The 21,408-nt window shown below is 34.9% G+C and overlaps 1 protein-coding gene across 4 annotated transcripts; it reads right to left on the bottom strand.

Moving 5' to 3' along the window:
• Positions 1-1,159: 1,159 nt before the first annotated feature.
• LOC108991458 (protein FAR-RED IMPAIRED RESPONSE 1-like) lies at positions 1,160-6,911 on the bottom strand. 4 transcript variants are annotated; one of them, XR_004800861.1, is made up of 4 exons: positions 6,358-6,911; positions 1,556-3,685; positions 1,398-1,469; positions 1,160-1,318 (listed from the first exon to the last, which is right to left on the bottom strand). XR_004800861.1 is itself a non-coding variant. In XM_035687547.1 (3 exons), exons 1-3 carry the CDS (start codon positions 6,650-6,652, stop codon positions 3,677-3,679), a joined length of 426 nt encoding a protein of 141 aa, XP_035543440.1. In that variant the 5' UTR covers positions 6,653-6,863; the 3' UTR covers positions 3,601-3,676. The 4 variants fall into 4 exon arrangements, 2 of the variants coding, with proteins under 2 accessions (XP_035543439.1, XP_035543440.1); XR_004800860.1 differs by having other exon boundaries at positions 1,562-3,685; XM_035687547.1 differs by lacking the exons at positions 1,160-1,318; positions 1,398-1,469 and adding an exon at positions 5,180-5,301 and having other exon boundaries at positions 3,601-3,685; positions 6,358-6,863.
• Between the last annotated feature and the right edge of the window lie 14,497 nt (positions 6,912-21,408).

Below are 21,408 nucleotides of genomic sequence, written 5' to 3'. Positions count from 1 at the left end.
CATATCAAAATTGGATTTCTTTATAACACTTAATTGTAATTCCACATTGCAAGAATTAGATCTTGCAAGGACTGATATTGTTAGCCTTCCAACAAGCGTAAGAACGTTTGATGCTTTGAATATCCTGATCTTAGAGGATTGCAAGAAACTTAAAGGAATCCTAGAACTCCCACCAAATATAAAAAAAAAAAGTACATGCTAGTGGATGCTAGTTTTCTTTTAATTTTATTATTTACTTAATTTATAAGTTAGATTTGTTGTTTATTAGCTGATGTTAATTCGTGTTGCCAAATAGATTCGTGTTTTTTATTAGTTGATGTTAATTTATAAGCTAGATGTGTTGTCTACTATTTATTCAATTAATAAGCTAGATGTGTTGTCTTCATATTCCTGCACGAGACTAGATATTCTACAATGTCGGAAGCACATAGTAGCACTAGCAATATCTCACGCTCAAAGAACTCTTGTCAAAATGAATACCCAATATGTTTTTGTGGTATTAAAGCATGCAGACGAACTGCACATACAGAGGATAATGACGGGCGTCGATTTTTCAGTTGTCAAAACTTTCAGGTACCTCAAATCTAAATCTTGTTTGCTGAGAAGTGAATGGTAATTCTTGTTTCCTAATGTGTTGGCTGATTTTGTAGGTTGGGCATTCTTGCGGATATTTTTGTTGGTATGACCCAGAAATACCACCATATGGCGAGAAGAAAATCAACCATTTAAAAACCGAAATTGAAAATATACAACTAGCAATGGATGTCCAAACAACTCGACATCGACTAGAAACGGAGATTGAGAGGCGCAAGAGAAATGTTGAGAGAGTCATTGTAGTTTTAGTAATTTCAATATCATGGGTACTTTGTTTAAGCTTATTTTTTGGGAGGAAATGCTAAGACAATATGTAATCTTTGAAGTTAATTTTATTGTCATGGGTACTTTATTTAGGCTTATTTTGAGGGAAATGGTAAGACAATATGTAATCTTTGAAGTTAATTTCAATATCATGGGTACTTTGTTTAGGCTTGTTTTGAAGTAATTTCAATGTCATGAGTATGATTATGATATTGCATCAAGAAACTATTATAAAAATGACGATTACAAAAACAGGTTCAATTCAATCCCAATATTACAAGTAATGATCTAAATACGTCAATACAAAAACAGGTTTAATACAATCCCAAAATTACAATTAATGATCTAAACACGTCAATACAAAAACAGGTCCAATAATATCCCAAGTACAAATTTGTCTCATGGTATCTATCAATCAAAAAGCACTGAAGTCCTAATGGAAAGCCTCTGTAATGTTGTCCTATAAAGGCATAAAAAATCTTGTCAGTGTCAACACAATTCACTAAAAGGATTATCAAAATATTTCAGTTTTACATTACCTATGAGTGATGAGCAGTCGAAGGAGTTGAAAAAAAGTCCGGCGCATGTGTCCAAACTTGACTTTGTTGATCCTAGTGTTAAAAGTATAAATTAAAAATAAATTAAATAAAAAACAAGTGAATCGTAAATTTAGTATTCAAAATTAATAAAAATGAACCTCAACTTGGTTATTGTGCAATCGCCTTTTCGTACTGGATTTCTTAATACGCTTCTCAGAGGGGTGCACTTTTCTCTTAGACGGTAGTCTTCCTTTACTCCGAACTACCAAATGACTAAGAACTCTAGGGGTTGAAGCCTCCGTCGAAGGAGCTGTATCAACTGTGTTGCTAGTATCATGATCAGCGATACCAGAGTACTGTGTCTTCAACTGTTCTATCTGACTAATCAATTTAACACAACTGCTCTCAGCCTTTGAAGCATTACAGTTCATAGAAACAATCTTGGATCCTATCGTACCTTCGTGCATCGTCGATGCTAGTAGTGTCATAACTACTTTTCACGAAGGTGTGTTTTCGCTTAATATCTTTCCTCCACCGATCTAAGATGTATTTTGATGGTACTGTATGTTGGCCCATTTGAGTTAAGACATGGAGAGCGTGTCTACACAAAATACCCCTAAACTCAAATAATTTACAACTGTATTTCACATCAAGGGGATCTTGATCAACTTCCACATTAAAGGTTACACGTTTTAATAAGTCATTACCAATTTGAACCTCATCCACAACAACGAACATATATCTACCATCCTCACACCCCATCTCCTTAGTAGTCAAATATAGAAATCCTCGCAATTCCTCTTGTATTTCCTTGAATTTAGCAAGAGTATATGCACTTTGAAATTGCTTCTCAAGAGGATAACGACTTATGCACGGAATGTCCGTGTTAAAGGAATTGAAGTTAGCAATTGCTTCATTCTCTACCTTCCTCCTAAGGGCCGAATCATACTGGTCAACAAATTGCTTCAGAGTAGTTCTAGAGTGAACGTAGTCGTCAAAAAATGCATTCATTCCTTCACTTCGCTATGTGGTTGACATTCCTGCCCAGAAGATGTCTCTAACATAGGCCGGCACCCAATAATGTCGATCACTATACAGTAATACTAACCATGCATTCTCATGCAAATCATATGTATCGAGCATACGGCACCAATGTTCATCAAACTCATGCTGACTGAAAGAGTCATATACGCATCTATGTATGGTACTCTTGATTTCCCTGTATCGACAATGTGAGCCAAATTTCTCAGGAAGTTTTTTCATTATATGCCACAAGCAGAATCGATGTCTAGAAGTTGGAAACACTCTCAATATTGCAATTTTCATGGCCTTGTCTTGGTCTGTGATGATTGCATTTGGTGGTTGGTTATTCATACACTACAACCATGACTGAAACAACCAGTCAAATGTATCTACGTCCTCATTGGATATCAATCTGCAACCGAGTTGGATTGACTGTCCATGGTGGTTCACACCCACAAACGGTGCAAAAGGCATTTTATACGCATTAGTTAGATATGTTGTATCAAATGTAATCACATCCCCGAATGATTCATACACAGCTCTACTCCTGGCGTCTGTCCAAAACACATTCTTTAACCGCATCTCATTGTCAATGTCAATCTTATAATAAAACTCCGGATTTCTTTTTTGCATATCTTCGAAATAGTTACATAGAGCTACACCACCTCCAACCCCGAGGCGAAGTCGTCGTGCTTTGTCAATGTAGTTTCGATCCTCCTTCTCCCCGAATGTTACATTCTCATAACCCCCCGCCTCAACAACCAAAGACTCAAAATTTTTGGACAACCTTATACCTGCCTCGTCATTTATTTCAAGCCTCTTAGCAATACGAGCATCAACCTTCTTAAAACATCTGAAATGTCTTGCCTTCCCCGGACTACAGGCGTGGGTGTGATCCAATATCACCTTAGATATAGTATATCCACATTCAACATTTAATACCGCATTAATTCTAGCCTTACATCCCATCTTTACAGTTTGTCTTGGTTTCATAACATTGGCAACCGTATTCTTCGATGTGCCTCCTCGCGCGCATACCAAGCAAAACCATCTTACTGTCCCATCGTCATCCTGTCTAATATTCCTTTTGGATACCCCAAACCCTTTCTTCTTACCATACTTCATATAATAAGCATGCACTTCTTCTACAGATAAAAATTGCATTCCAATTGTTTCATCACCTCCAATCTCCTTATCAATTTCTACCTCATCACACTCATTATTTGAAAATTCTATATCGGCATCCATTGCAACATTCAAATTCTCTGCAAATATACAACATGTGAAACAAGGATATTAAAATAAAGCATTGGCATAAACTAAATTTGGCATAAAAAAGATCAAGCAAAGGATTCATATGTCTATCATCAACTAAATTTTTTAAAATGACTAGCTACCATCTATTCCTGCAATTCCATAAGTCTTGAAATTCATCAGCTAGCTTGAAGGGTTAACTTCTAGTTTACCCAATCCATTTCGATTTTCATAGAGACATTTTAACAAACATGTAAAGTGCAAGTTCTTGTTTCACAAATTTCTCCATCTTTCAATTTTATTTTCATTCCTTAGTACAATACATAGAGATCACAACAAGACTAGAGCAACATAACTTAGAAGAAAAAACAAATCCCAGACAAACCACAAAAAAAAAAAAACAAAAAAACAAAAAAAACAAACAAAACCTTCGGACATCAATTGCAGAGCAGAGGAAACTCAGAAAGGGAAACAAAAACACTATATCTTGGGTCCGATCCGTTGGAGAGATGGCTGAGAGACTGGTGGGGCTGGAACTCGTGGGGCTGGGGGAGATGGCTGTGCCGAACGGGGTAGACAGGTGAGGGAGAAGCAGAGAGAGCGCGGGGAGGAAAAAAAAAAGAAAAGGAAAATGAGGTCGGAGATGGAGGGAGGGGAGATGAGGTCGGAGATGGAGCTCGGGAGCTCGGCAGCAATGGCTGGTCCGAATGGGTTCTGCTCGCGAAGGCTGCTTGCGAAGTGGATGCTTGTGAAGTGGAGATGGGTTCGCGCGGGTTCGGGTCCGTTGTGTTTTAAAATCACAACGTGTCTTTATTTTACTCTATTTCATTTGCAACGTGTATTGACACGTCGAGCGGGATGTCCGAACGGGACTTAAGGGCGGGATGGGTAGCGTTTTCCTCTATAAATACACATAAGGCATTGCCTCTCCTATAACTAGACATGGACAACCAAGTTACATGTGATAGAATGGCATCAGACATTTTCAACAATAATTGAAATTCGTTTTCTTCCCTTAATTGTTCTTTTAGCACTGGTAGTGGTTACGTTCTTGGGAACCATTTCTCAATTTGTGTTAGCTTCAGATGCTGACTCCAACATGCCTTTCCATGTCTCTCACTTCCATGGAGATCAATACAAGGAGCAATTTAGGTAGCTCAAACACGTTAACCACTTTTTCCAGCACTTTTTTTTAGCTTTGAAGGAGTAAATTACAACAATTTTAAAGAAATGGAGCAGCATTTTCGATTGTAGCCTGCATGTTTGATACAGATATTTGGACCAGGCAGCAATACTTGAGTTTGTTTTATTCAACTTAACCAATTCAGGTTGGTCTAATTCACTTTAACAGTTTCAAAATGAAAACAATATAGGAGATTGCTTATAAAAAAGGCAGAGGTGCCTTGCATCTATCTGAAAAGATCTATTATGCAACAAGATTAGCTATCCATAAAGCCATAGTAAACCTTAGTAAGACAGAAAAGATGCAGAACTAGAGAGTAAACCTTAGTAACATTTGGATGATCTAGCTTATGCCACACAGCAACTTCTTGCGTAAAAGTTGCCCTTAATGAAGCAATCTCAGCTTCTGTCCTATGACCCTCCTCACCCCAATCGAGCAATTTAACTAAATATCAAGAACGAATACAGACCACAGAAAACCACTGTTAACAGCTTCTGGGTACTACCATTAATGATATATAACAAATGTAACCCACTTAGCATAACAAATTCAAAAGAGGCTAACATAATCTTACAAAGAAATTCAATAGCTTTACTAAATTGTGACGGCGATGAGAGGATAAAACTAATCGTACTATTTAGATACCACACTAGATTAATTACCATTTTTCTTGATAAGACCATTTTTTCTAATAAGACCTTAACTATAGGCAGAGATTACATGAAAGTCCACAAATACAATAGCATCAAACAAGTATGTCCTATCATCAGCAAATTCACTCCGAACCCGTGTATAAGTTGCAGATTTCATAAGAGTACAGAATCCCCAATCCCTTCTAGCTTATAATAAGGTTCATCTCCTTTATACTTCCTGTGTACTTGGCCTTAGTTTTAATAAATTCTTTTCACTTATAAAAAAAAATCTCCAAGGATTAAGAAATTTTAATAGTTATTAAAAAGATAAAAAGTAGAAAAAGTACCAAGAGATTGTGTCAGCTTGCCAGTCAGAATGGTCCCTCAATCCGCGATAGGACCGACCAAATTAAAGTATTATATCAAAATCAACCAAATTGATCGAAGACAAGTGCATGCATGTAGGCAGAACCAACTGGGTATCATTTGAATTGTCAAATCGTTAAGAAAAGATTAGATTAATCCAAAGAAAAAAACACAAATACTACAAGTAACAACTTTCCATACAAAAAAAGCTCCTTCAAGAAATGACAATTATGAAAACTATATTAACGGCAGCCCCAGCCACAAGAATGGAAAAAGTACTAGTAAAAAAGGAGAGTGGGTTCTGAGGGAAACAAAAATGGGAACGTTGTGAATTGAGATTTCAAGCCAAAAACTAAGAACAAAATTAAAAAGAAACAACAAAATTTGTGTAAAATATAAAATTTGGCAGATTATAAACAAACGAAAAGGAGAAGTAGATATAGAAGAAGAGAAAATAATAATAATAAAAATTACAAGTCGGGTGTGAGGAAGGGAGACAGACCGGCGACATCCTGGCCGTCGTAGATGCCACGGTGAACGGTGCCGAAGGTGCCACGGGCAATGACGGCCTTGATGACGAGCTTGGAGGGATCGATCTCCCACTCCTGCCTCTCCTTCTTCACAGTCCTGGAGGTGGTCCTGACGTCAATATGAATACTATTGCTAAGAGTATGGTTAAAAGTGCCATCCTCCTCCTTCTTGTTCTTCTCCATGATCCAAGCCCTGTTGAGGTGCTCGTCCAAGCTCTTCAGATCAATCTGATCGGCCCTCACAAACCCATCGCTGCTCTTCTCCATCTCTTGGCTCTCTCTGAATCGGGTATGCTTAAAGATCAGAGAGAACAGTGAGAGAGTGCTAAAGGTTGGGTTTTAACCATGTGGGTGTAGATATGGTGGATCGTCTTTCTCTGTGTTTCCACTAAATGTGTAGTGTTTTTGCTGTGGATGAGCGTTTCTTCCTTTTCCAATTATCACCCATTTGTGCACATGGAACTGCCTGTTCAAACGTGTGCTTCTGACCCACTCTGGCCTACCCCTCTCCTCCCCTACTCCCCGGTGCTCTTCTTCCTCTTCCCCATCCCTCTACCATTTAAACATTTTTCTTTTCATTTTTACATGTCTTCTTCTATTTTATTCATTAATTCCATCACTTATATTGCTGAATAAATGGTTATTCCAAAGTTTTCAGTAATCTATCTAGAATATTTTTTTTGTTTTTTGACTTTTTTTGGTTGGTGGTGTTGTAGCGAGAGCATATCTGAGGTTAGATTCGGAAGGAAAATGATACGGGACCGAAAGTGATATTTTTTGTATTTTTTTATTAGTTAAAAAAAAGTAATTGTTGGTGAATGTATGTAGGGGTGTAAACCGGTCGGTCCGGTCCGGTGATGGACGGTCCATCACCGGACCGGACCGGACACCCCATAGGGACCAGACCGGACCGGTAGTTATCGGTCCGGTCCGGTCAGTCCATTCGGTCCGGCATTTTTTTTTTTAAATCAATTAATATAAAAATTTTATTTAAAATATTAAATTAAATTAAGTGACTTATTAATATGGATTTGGTAATAAACTCAATAAAAAAATATTTTATATGATCAATGATAATAAATTAAATGAAAATTACATTATTAATTTATATAATTACTATATAATTAACTAATTGATATTATATATTAGTTAATTCATAGAATATTAACAAGTGTTAATAACATATTTAAAATTTTATATTGTTAATAGTGATAGATTAGATTAAGATATATATAAAATATTGTTAATTTATAGAATATTAACAATTATTAATAACATATTTAAAATTTTATATTGTTAATTGTATAATTATTATATAAATAATATATATAATTTTTTTTTTTTATTCGGTAGGTCCGGTCCGGTCCGGTCCGAGAAATCTCCACCCCGGGACCCGACCAAAGACCGAAACTTTCTTATTTATTGGACCGAAACCGACCATGCATTTGGTCGGTCCGGTCCGGACCGACCGGTTTACACCCCTAATGTATGTATTGTTTTTAATATCTAACAAATATTTTTAAAAAAAAGTACAATTATACTTATTTGTACAATGAAACACCATTTTCAATCCTCTAACATTGTCGTCCTATTTTAAAAATAGTGAACACTCATAAATGATATAATTAGAGTTTTCTTGAAATAATTATAAATTATAAAAATAATTTCTTCTTCTTTGATAATGCAAGATCTCATTCATCAACCTCTTATTCAATCAAAGGAACTAATAGTCTAATATTAATACAATTATATAGTCTAATATATTATATAGCTATACTAATATATAACTAATACTAATATATAGCTATACTAATAGTATAATATTAATAATATTATATAGTCTAACTAATACTAATAATCTAATATATACTATAGTTATACTTATACTAATATAGTTATACTAAATCACTAAAACTAATACTAATAATAGGGCTGTACAGAAACCGACAGCACCGGCCGCCACCGACGCGAACCGACCGGCCGCGTCAGGAACCGGCCGGAACAGGTGGAGAACCGGTCGGCGTGCGGTGGAAATTTCAAGAAACCGATGTTCAGCGGTTCGGTCTCGGTTTGAAGCTGGATCGGACCGCTGAACCGACCGATATAATAAAATCTTTTTTTTTTTTTAATATACCCTTATCAAAACGGCGTCGTTCCACTTAAGTTTAAGTTGAACGGCGTCGTTTTAGTTAATAAGTACTGCAAATGATACTGGAAACGACGCCGTTTGGCATTAAACCAAACGTCGTCGTTTTATTAAGGACGTAAGAACAAAATAATGAGTCTGAAACGACGCCGTTCCACTTAAACTTAAGTGAAACGGCGTCGTTTCGTTAAGAGTTCTTCTTCTCCCCCGATCTTCTTCTTCCCCGAACCCTCCTTTGTAACCCTCTCTCTCTCTCTCTTCTGTAACTCTCTCTCTCTCCTATGCATCTCTCCCTCTCTCATTCTCTCTCATAATTATCTCACTAGAACAGCCAAAGAACCGACGCCGACCGAGAACCGGCAGAGAACTGCCTCGATCGGTGTCCTCCTCGCCATCGACCGGTTACGGTCGGCACCTCATCCATTTTTCCAGCCGTCGGTCGGCGTCGGTTTTGCCCAAAAACCGCGCCGACGACGTCGGTTTTCACCCCTAACTAATATATAACAAATACTAATATATAGCTATACTCATAGTCTAATATTAATACTATTATATAGTCTAATATATTATATAGCTATATACTTATACTAATATAGTTATATTAAATCACTGTAACTAATACTAATATACAGCTATACTAATAGTCTAATATGGACTATAGTTATAGTTATACTAAATCACTATAACTAATACTAATATATAACTAATACTAATATATAGCTATACTAATAGTCTAATATTAATACTACTACATAGTCTAATATATTATATAGCTATAACTAATACTAATATATATACTAATACTAATAGTTTAATATAAACTATAGTTATACTTATACTAATATAGTTATATTAAATCACTATATATATTATATATATAATTAATATATATATAAAATATATACTATACTATATATTATATATATTATGCATATAGACTAAATTTTAGTCCCAAAGGCCAAACGGCGTCGTTTAACGGGGTTATATATATTACGGTCCCCCCCACCCCCACTCTCTCTCCCCGCTCGACCATCTCTGATTCTCTGCTTTGCCTCTCGAGTCCCTGAGTTGCCGCAGCCGTCTCTCATGCTTAACCCCTCTCTCACGCCGTCAACAGCCCCTCATCGTCGACACTGTTGGTCCATTCTGTTCTCCTCCTCTTCCAGTTGTTCCCAAAGCTACAGAATGACAGATATTGTTTTCCCCTCTCTCAGCGAGCTAATTGGTATGTGAACATATATATGCTTTTTAATTTTCAAAATCTTACATTCACTTCATGAATCATTGCAATGTTTCTATTCATTGCTAATTAATTCATTTCATTTAGGATTTTTTTATCGAATTTACAGATTTGAGATTTATGGTTTTTTATAGATTTTGAAATCTGATTAGGGTTTATATTTATATTTTTTTTTGTATAGCTCCCCATCAAGCTGAATCTATATTTTATAATTGTGGAAGGTATAATTTTATATTTTATATTTTAGGATTTAGGGTTTATATATGTTGTATAGCTCTCCATCGAGGATGAACATGTATAGTTTCCCATCGAGTTGAAAATAGCTTGATTTCTTTCCTTTTTGTTTTTGTGGGTAATTTTGTTTGTTTGTTCATATATATCTGTTAGTAGATTTGAACTTGATAAATTTTTTTGGGTTGCATGGATGTCAATCAGTGATTCTACTGGTTTGGTTTCTTGTGTGTTTTGTGTTTTCTTGAATCATTACAATGTTTTCTTACATTGTGTGTATTCTCTATTTGAATTTCTTTATGTGTATTTTCTAAGTGTATTCTTTTTATGTGTATTGTTTATGATCTTTCTTGCAATGTGTGTATTCTCTATTTGGATTTTCTGTTATTGCATTGATGATTTTTCTTTCTCTATTAATCTTTATTTTGTGTATTGATATAAGGAACCCAAAAACTTTTTCTCTTGTGCTATGTAACGAAAGGCGGGTACTTTGCCCTTTTGGCTTGTCATTGCAGTTCATGTACTTGAGATTTCTTTATAACAATTTATTTGGTGTCCATTGAACACTTATAAAAAAAGTCAGTTTTGGTTGATCTTTTTTTTTTTTTCCTTTTGTGTATTTTTTATGAACTGGCATCAATATGTACATAACTGCATATTGTAAAAACTTTAATGAGCTTCTGATTTAGGCTTTATTTTGTTGTTACAATTTTTTTTTTTCATATCAGATTTTATATTTTTATAGCAGATTTTTCTATAGCAGTTTTTTCGTTATAGCAGATTTTTTATGGCAGCATATTTTTTACATGGGAGTAGTTTTTTTTTGGTAGAATATTTAAATTTCTTTTTATGACAGAATTTTTTTTATGGTAGATGATTAAAATCGGACCGGAACTGGTAAAACCAGAAGTACCGGTTTAAGGGGATAATCGGTGCACAATCGGTTTTTTAAAATGCAAAACCGATACATACCGGTTCGCTTCTAAATTTTGTCTGAAACAGGACCAAACCGGACCGGTTACACTCCTAACCTTAACAGACACCAATATAATTTCGCCACGTCACACATTCTACATGAAACCAAAAGAGGTGCATCACATTGGAATATGAATTCTGCAGAGAAAACCCGTAAGCCCCATTGTTCCTCACATCGCATTCCTCGAACTCAAGCTGCAACTTCATCAGCTCACTCTTCTCTTGCTGTCGTCGCCCACCGTCGCTCAGTCACCCTCCAGTAATTTTGCTGTCGCCCACCACAAACCTATAATCAAACCACAATCCATTTAAAATTACATTGAAACCCATTCTCAAACCTGCAATCTCAAATCTAGTATCTGTCGTCGGTGACACTGGGTTGATGCCAGAAAGACGTCGGTCGCAGCACTAGGTAGAGAATCTTGTTGGCGGCACTAGGAGGGTCACGATTAGGGGCTGGCAGTGAGGAGAGTGGCGATGGAGGGGGCTTCCGTGCGAGAATCAACAAAGAGGGAGGGGAGAGTGGCGTAAAGGGGTCGTCGTCTGGGTTCCATGGGAGAGAATGAGAGCCATAATACCCTGGGTTTCATGGGAGTGAGTTGGGGAGAGAAAGAGAGGGCAGCGTGCGTAATAATACCCTGTAGTGGGGGCACATAGTAATTAAAGTGAGTTGTCTATGTGGAAGTCACCCATTGGAGGGTTCTTGATTGAGGAAAAACAGTTGAACTGGTTATAAAATTAACTCATTAAAATATCTTCAAATTGGTTTTAATTATGGAAAATATTGTGTCCACCGAGAGTGGTCAACGGAGAGTGTCCACCAATTTGTGTTTTTTTACTTAATGATTAAGAAAATATTTTTTAATTAGTTTATATTTTTGTTTTTTTTTTAATGTTTAAGGGAATTTAAAAAATGTTTGAAAAAAAATACACATTTGGTGGCCACCGTCTAGTGGATTTAGCATCATCCTTTAATTATTTAGTACTATTTTCATGTCCACAATTTTCTTACACTCAAAATTGAGCAAAGTCTACCCAAAAAAGAAAAAGAAAAAGAAAGGAATTAGCAAGTAAATGAGCCTTTGATTTTGAAAGGAAAAACAAGAGAAAACAAATTGGTTTGATACTAATTATTTTTGGGAAATGCTGAAGGGTTATGGAATGGCTTTAATACAACCGTAATGGCTCGCGGGGTGCTACCATGGGCCTGGGTCATGGTGGCCCGATGACCCACTTTACTCAAGGCTCAAACCCCTCTAGCCCGATAGGGCTCATGTTAGTTTGTCAAGGATATGAACGTTCGCCCGTTTATCCTGGGACGGTTGGGATGTTCACTCATTCAAAGTGAGTAAATAGCTCAAATGTTTCGAGGTTCAAATTTTAAATAGTGGAGGAAACTGTTAGTTTGGATGATTCTAAGAGGTCAAAAGCTTTATTTAAAGAATCTAGGCATGCTAATGAAAACTCTGGAATAATTTAACTCTAAAAAAATTCATATCATTACTGACTTAGGCATCGAAGACACGACTTAGGCATCGAAGACACCCTATCAAAACCTCTAAGCCACCTTACTCTTTGGTTGTAAGAGATCAGAAGTGTGTAGCAGTAAAACGTCCCAACAAGTCATGTGGAAGTTAATTAGTACTTCAATTTCGGAAGGACAATCTTATTAATTATTTGCAATAAAATATGTTTTTTGATTTAATAAACAAATAAGGAGGCTAGCTAGCGACTCATGATCATATTTTATTTATTTTATAAGCTAGCTTGACTTGGAGTGAAAGGAAGAGTAATGTTCAAGGTCAATGCATTTTTATTATACAACCAAATCAATCTCTTTCAAGATCAGTAGAAGTACTCGTTGAAAAAAAAAAAAAACATAAAGTAAAAGTGACCCCCCGCGCGGGGCCTTAATTTTTTGGACGGCATGCATCTCTCAAGTAAACATCGTCGAAAAACAACCTTTCGGCGACCTAATAGCATGATTTGCAAACTTGGAAAATTTGATAATTACATATGCATATTTAAGTGTAAAAAGTGTAAAAAAAATCTATATAAAAAATAAATTAAAAAAATACACATAGAAAAGTACATGTTAAGCCCAACGGGAGCCCCCAATGAGACTGTAGCATGGCCATTTTAAATATTTTTTTAAAAAACAAATCATAATATTATTAAAAAATACTTTCTTAATCATGAAGTAATTTTTTATTTTACTTCGTGATTAAGAAAGTATTTTTTAATATTTTTTTTTTTTACTTTCTGATTAAGAAAGTATTTTCTTAATAATGTTTTAAATTTATTTTATTTTTTTAAAATATTTTAAAATATTAACAGATCTATATAAAAAATTATTTAAACAAAACATATGTAAAATAATGCTACACCCTCAGCGGGAGCCTCCAGCGGGGCTGTAGCATCACCCATATATGTATATGTAGGGTTTGAGTGTGATGGAAATAAATTATATGGTATATATATATGTGGAAAAATTATATTCATTATCCCCACAAACCACACTTTTTTATTTTTTTTTTCTTTTATCAAATGTGTGGTTATGGATGATGAGTAGAATGATTCAATAAGTTTAAAGAGAATAAAATTTAAAAAAAAAAGTATAGTGTGTGGTGCATGTAGATGATTATTAGCAAAACTCATATATGTGGCCTGGCTTGCATGGAAAGAAAGTGACCTAGTTTTGTGGATGAGAACTGAACCCAAAAGGGGGACAGAAATAGAAAGAACATGATGTTCTCCCAATATATATCCAGCATATTAATTTATATCATCAAATGCATCGCACATCCGATCGAAACAATGCCCGGCCATCTCATGTTAAGCATGAATCCCTTTGTATGTGCAGTATATTTTATATTTTATATTGTTTGATCATGATCATGATCAGCTTATTAATAATTTATTATTATTATTATTACTAGCTAATTATAAGTTCAATTAATTAAGGTACTGATCCCTTTCATGTGCAGTATTTTATAAGAAAAACCTCCATCAAGCTACGTACCTGCATGCATCGCCTGCATGATCCAATATTCATAGTTCTCTAGCGATCGTCTGATATTGAAACATAATATATAATTGTTGGTATATATAACTGTTAGGGCGGCCGCATGAGTGCAACCTGTGGCAATGCATGCATGCCCTACAAATAGGGCGATCCCAGTAAGAGAGAGCTCCAACGCTCAAGCGATCAACTATTTTCTTCTACAGATTCATATATAGGCCGCACCTAATAAAAATTAATATGATCATGACCATCAAAGTACGTACATATTTTCTTCTACGTACAGATTCATGTATATTTATTATTAGAATAAATAAAATTGGAATTTAACAATTAATCCAAGGGCCTACATTAATCTAGGAGTTTGAAATTACAAATAATATTCCAATATTTTTGTTATCGTTGAGTACTTGAGATTGGAATATGCTAATTAAGTGCCACTTGAAAACGACGTATATAGGTAGAGTACATGAAAGTGATTTGTGTGAAGGATCGATAACAACGATAGGAAGTCACGAACGAATCCAACATTAAGATTTGGGTATACATATAAAACTTTGCAAAAAACTATTCTCCCTAATTTTAAGTACAATGATCGAGGAGGGTCCAAGTTTCACTTGTCGGTGGGGGAAAAACCTAGTTTCCACCCAAAATTTGTCAATATTTGATAATGAGACATGTTTGATCTACAAAAAAAAATTATACAAAAGTAAATTATTTATAAATTAATGTGATTTAATATGAAATGTCAAATTATACGTAAAGCTCATTTTCTTGTCAACTAGATTTAACGGCCTCTCATATATATCAAGCTACCTTAATTTATAAATTTGCGTTCGTAGAATCTCTTTTAATTGTAGCACTTAGTTCTTATAATAATAATTAATAATTGACTCGTTTGCAGTATACCTGCTAGAGATATGGTTAGATATATATGAGTTAGGGCAGCAATTAATCCAATGTATCAAAATCAACTTGATACAAGTTCCAAAAAGTTGATTTTGATACAAATTCATTATAATAAAAATTTGATTCAAGATCATTATAACACAAACTAGTCCAGCAGCAGCAACCACGAATCAATAGCAACCACGAATCAGCAGCAACAACCACGAATCAATGGGACAAACAAGAAGTCCAGCAGCAGCAACCACAAATCAGCAGCATCAACAAGTCCAGCATCCAGCAACAGCAACAACTCCAGCATCCAACAGCAGCAGCAACCACGAATCATTGGGACAAACAAGAAGTCCAGCAGCAGCAACCACAAATCAGCAGCATCGACAACCCATGAAACCAACAGCAACAACAACTCCAGCATCCAGCAGCAGCCCAAAACCACATCCAGAAGTACAAATTTCCAGCAACACAAATTTCCAGCAAAACCAAACCCCACCAACAACAAAATTCACCAAATTGATTCGTACCCACCCACCACCAACCACCAACCAAAATACACTTCCATATAAAATTCCAGCAATACAATAATACTCAAAACATGTCACCAACCACCAACCAAAATACACTTTAATATAGAGTTCCAGCAATACAATAATACTCAAAACATGTCACCATAGTAAAAAAAAATTATAAAAAATTGCACAAAACAAAGCATACAACTATATATGAGCTCTAGCCTTTTTCCTTTGTTCCTCAATTATTTCTATTTGAAGATTATGGAAATACTCTTGTTGCACAGAATTCATGGTCCCAATATCCAATTTCATAATTTCCATATCATTTTTCCTCCTCTTTTCAGCAAGTATTATAGATCTTTCTTCTTGAGCCTTAAATTCAATTTCAACCCTTCTCTTCTTAACAGCCAATAACTCAGACCTTTCATTGTCTAACCTCAAATTTGAATCTTTTCTCTCCAACATATGAATCTTCCTATTATGTGTCATTTCTCTCTCAAAAGATTCCAATAATGATCCATGGTGAAGTTGGCTTTTTGGGTCTCTCGGTATAAGATTTTTGCTTTGTCAATCTGAAATTTTATTTAACAATCAGTGGGACAAATCATTCATAATTAGAACAATAACAAAAAATAAACAACAACAATTTTTTTAAACGATTATACCTTATCTTGCTCGGTTGCACCGCTTGGATGCATTCCTTCAACTTGGGCCATGGAACCATAAAATTTATTCACAGATTTTTGAATGGCTGACCACCGATTGGTCAAAGAATTCACGGCACGTTCTTGATCGTTAGGTTTTTTATAAGTGGAATAGTAATCATAAATTCTAGACCACAGTTGTGTGGAGGTTTGGTCAGTCCTCCGAATGGAATCTATACTAACGTTAAGCCAAGCTGAAATGAAGAGAGTATCTTCCTCACTAGTAAATGACACACCCCGCTGGAATTTTTGTTTAGGTGCCCTTTTTTCCCGTTGGGGTTGTGTCGCTTGGACATCAACGAAAGCAGCATCCATAGTAGGGTTGTTACTACCACCCTCACCATTTTCCAACAGTGTGGTGAAGAAGGGATCCTCATCAATTAAAGTATTCATCATTCAACAAAATATTGAAGGACAAAATGTTATTAAATTTTACACATATTAAGCAAAACAGGGTGCACATATTGTAGGGCTTCAATAACAAACCACAAGCCAAAGAGAACTAGCAAAACAGGGTGCACATATTGCACAAATTGTAAAATAAAGCTAAAAACAGGGGTTAAAGCATGAGTTCCATAAGTGTACATAGATCAAGTAAAAACAGGGGCCAAACTAGAACCAGTTTGGGGTCTTTTTACCAAGTTTAAATAAGTGTACATAGAATCCATTCGGTTTTATATAATCCAATATTCAATCTTCAGTGGGACAAATCAGTGAGATAAAACATGAGTTCAATGGCTTAAATTTATATGTAAAAGCAAGAATCTAAAAGCAAGAATAGAAAATCTAGTCCATGAGATCTAAAATGAAGAAACCCTAATCTAAAACCAGCATCATCGAAACCAGCATCATCGAAATCATCATCATCGAAACCCTAGTATTTCATGTTTCTACTTTCAAAAGCAGCCCAAAAATTAAAGAAATGAGCAATTCTCATTCAAATCAGACACCTCCCTCTCTTTCTCAGTGCAAAAACATGTTGTTAGTTAGGCTTAATCTAAAACCCTAATCTAAAACCAAGAACAACAAATGAAGAAATAGCACAAATCAAAACCGTGAAGGGATAGAAACACATCGAAACCGTGAAGAAACAGAGGGAAAAGTTTATGTGCTTTTCAACCTAGCGATTTCATACCTGAAATGTAGAGAACCAAATAGAAAACTCAACCGTGATGAGCCCAGAACCGTCGCAAGGAGCGTCGACAGCCGTCGTGAGAGAGAGGTGCACGGGTTTGATCTCCGTTGGGGTTTTCGAGTCGAGAGAGGAATGGAGAACCAGAGAACTGAAACGAAAAGGGAGAAAAAAAGAAAATAATCCGTCTTGGCGGGGGGGTTCGTCGAGAGAGAATTAATTATTAAAATATAATATGTAGGGTGAATAGTACTTATCTAAATTTAGATAACAATTGTTCATAGATAGTCAAATATATAGATATGCATAAGCCAATGTGGATGATTTTAAGGTCATATTATGCAAATATGACTTTGCATATGGATATGCATAGACCAATGCCAATGCTCTAAGTGATGCAAAAGTGTAATCACAACAATTTGACGTGGGCTGTAAGACATGCAAAGATTCATACTTTTAAAAATTTCGCTCTGATTGAGTTAATTCAGATTAACCTTATCTAACATTGGCATCATAGCCTATATTGCTTTTTTTTCGTCCATATGAATATGATTACATGTTGTTTGATGCTTTAAAATGAGTTTAAAAGTATCTAATTGATGATATGCCATAATTGTTTGAGTTTTAGACATTTCATTAGAGGCTCTGCTATGACATGTTTAAGATCAAATTTTCTATATGAAAAAATTCCTTATAATTTCATAAACATGTTCCTTAAATTTGGTGAAATTTTGTTGCATATAGAGTGGGAAATCCAAAATCCTAATTCTTTTTTTTTTTTAATCAGTAAAAAGTAATTTTCATTAATATGAATGAAGATAGGCATGGCCTATGTACATTGAGAGTATACATACAATAGAAAACACCTAAATACATTCTTAAAAAGCTAAACACCCTAATTCTAAAGTTAATGTTAGGATCAAAGTTTTTTAACCTAATTTTAACAACCATAGGTTATCTTCTGACATATCACAAGCTTGTTTTGGACTTAAAATAAATAAGTTATGACCAAATGAAATCAAGTGGTCCAAAAAAAAAAAAACGTAGAAAAATGGGTTGATAAAGAAGATGATGAACACTAAACTTTTACCAATCCCATTCCCGGCCTTAGAGAGTGCACTCCACCCATGCACTTTCAGCATATCGATGTAGCTTATAAGGTGTAGCTTACAAGTATATCGATGACGTGGCTTCCCTATTTATTTATTTATTTATATTTCTATAAGAATTGTAGTATGATTTTGTTTGGAAATGTAATATTGAGTATGTAATTTTATTATAAAGACCTTGTAAAGGGATGTGCTTCACATGTATCGATATACTTTAAGTTTATCTTAAGATGATGTATCAAATTACTAATAAAACTTTGGGTGGAGCCTATGAACAATGTGTTTAGCGAAACAATTATGAATTTTTTTAATACTTGATGAATAAATAATATATGCATTAGCTATGAGTTTTTAAGACTTCTCTATAAATTTTATTAGAAATTAGTTAGATATGGTATTTTAACTTATATAGTGGGAGATGAGTACTAGTTTTTTGTGAAATTTTTTATCTCACTAGATATGGTACTACTTAATATGATAGTTTATGTTATTCGTGTATATATATATACATACATATCAAAATGGAAATCAACTTGAATTTTCTTCTTAGATCTAATTGGCTAAACTTTTTTTTTTCATTATTAAGATCATTAATTAACAAATTTTTGTTAGCTGGCTTATATATTGCATGTATTGGTCGTAGGACATAACTAGCTAGCACCAAATGCAAGGCTAAAACTAAGGGTGCTACCCACACCCTCCAGATGGGATATCCCCTGGTATGGGTGGGGGGAGGTTTTGCCTCCCAAACTCCGGCCCCACCCCCGTGGGTGGGGTCCCCTGTCCACATGTCAGGGGGCGAATTAGCTCCTAGTCCGTCTGCTTTGCCCACTAGACAAAAAACCACTAACCGGCAATGTAGATTCATAATCAACCACCAAAAGCCACCACCCAGACAAAGACCAAGATCATAATCAACCACAAACCAGACAAAAACTATCAGTCATGGCTTAATGAACCAAACCAGTGAACAAAAACCAACTAGAGAGAGAGATATTGGCTGGGGCGACAGAGGGAGAGAGAGACCAGGATGGCGAGGCCATAAAATACTAAACCAGTGGCACAGAGATTGAGAGAGTAGAAAGAGAAAGAGAGATACAAGGATCACTTGAGGAATTAAGGAAGGGCTGGGGAGATTTTATTCAGAACTCTATATCAAAACAACGTCGTTTTATTAAAGAAAATATTTTTCTTAATATTATATATATATATATATATATATATTAAGAAGACAGAGGGGACCCAATGCGGGCAAACCTGATCCTAGCCTGGGCAGGGTTTGTGCTCAGGTGCAGGTGGAGGCCTGCACCTCGGCATCTGACGATCGGGATCACCCGGCCACCCAAGCAAAGGCCGGCCGATGGAGGGTTAGTAGACGAGTTCGGGGCCACCACCCACCCCTAGATGAAACATGAAACTCTGGACCCTTTATTCTTAATTAGCTCCGACAATCTTAATTCGGTCCCCAACTATTTTGCAGACATGTAGACAAACAATGATATACTACTTTCTGATCAAAGTATTTCATGGCTCTCGAGATATTAATGGCCGGGTCGCACAAAAGGGTAGTTGCCATTGGACGCCGTATGCACGATTATTTATTATATATTCGTTAAATTAATTAAGAATTAACGGTAATGTTAATTCCTTGAAATGAAATCAGAAGTGTATGGAACTGTTTTGGTTCTCAATACAAATGTTATCATTTACAATTTAAATCTATTTGAACTGATGTTATCTATACACAATATTTAAATTTGAATACTACTGTATATGAGATTTCTGTTGTGAAAGATCCTTATCTGCTAAAGAATCGGGCTTTGCATGCTGAGTCATGAGGAGTAACTCCAACATAATGTAGGAACAATATTATATTTTATATATACAAGCTGCTAGCTAGCTCTACTTTTATAATTTCTTCATGTTAAATTAAGATGTGTTAATTATTAGTGCCTCAAAAATATTGCTGCATGCAGGCCGAAGATCTAATTAAGTAGTTTAATTAATTAATTATATATATATTTATTAATATGTGTGTGTGTAAAGCATTATAAATTGAAAACATTCGGTGATTTATATAAATTCAGATAATGAAAATGAATTAATAAGAAATTCATGATCAGTACTAGTACTAGTACTGGGGAAAAAAAAAAAAAAAACCATTGATTGGTTGGGATCGTGCATCGACCACATGTGATTAATAGCCAGATAACTATAAAACTTTCAAATTTATTTGGCATTAAATTCATGATGATCACTACGTATTCCTGTTGATCGAAGAACTGATAAAAAAACATGCACATTTACTGCATCCATGTAATTAATAGCTAGTTGATAAAGCCTTTTAATATTCTTCTTGATATATATATACAAGATTAGCTGTACTGAAATTAACAGATCATCTGGGTACTTGAATATGATCTCTTCTAAGTTATATAATTAACTAAAGAAAAAGAAAGCAGGAGACCGCGTAGATTAATCTATATGAGGTAATACTAATATATTTATATATGTAGTTTGTTTATAAATATATATATATATATATGTCTTTCTATAACTTAAAAGAGCATATCTCTATTATTGTTAATTACTGTTTATAAACAGTAATAAACAGTAAATATGTTTTTTCTTTTCCGTATATTTGTTTAGTTTTTCTATTTCTTGTTGTGTTCGTTTGTGTGAATGTAGTGTGCGATGTAATATCACAATCACGCGTGAGGAATGAGAGAGAGGAAGAAAAGAATATTAATGGAATACAAATGTCATTTCTCTTTAAGAGCTAATTCATTGTCAGTATCTCGCTTCTCAAGATCATTAGTTGATTATTATTTTTTAATTTTTATATATTTTTATTTAGTTAAAAAAGTAAAATTTGATCAACAACTAGTACGTACTAATAATTGGACTGACATATTATTATTTAGAAGTTTATTAGAATTAAGAAGAATCAGATAATATATAATTGGGGAACTTTTCATAGTTTCTTGATTTCAGATTACATTAAACAAATACAATTAACAATATCAATAAAGGATTCAAGATGTGACTT

Source organism: Juglans regia, chromosome 2 (genome assembly GCF_001411555.2).
Source record: "Juglans regia cultivar Chandler chromosome 2, Walnut 2.0, whole genome shotgun sequence".
NCBI classification, from domain to species: Eukaryota; Viridiplantae; Streptophyta; class Magnoliopsida; order Fagales; family Juglandaceae; genus Juglans; species Juglans regia.
Note: the sequence above shows the minus strand (reverse complement) of the source record. Positions and strands in the feature narration are given on the sequence as shown.

Coding starts and splice junctions, on each gene's coding strand:
- LOC108991458 (XM_035687546.1), bottom strand. CDS start 6,652: ATGGAGAAGAGCAGCGATGGGTTTGTGAGGGCCGATCAGATTGATCTG. Junction 3,686..6,357: donor CGACGGCCAGGATGTCGCCG/GTCTGTCTCCCT, acceptor GTATATTTGCAG/AGAATTTGAATGTTGCAATG.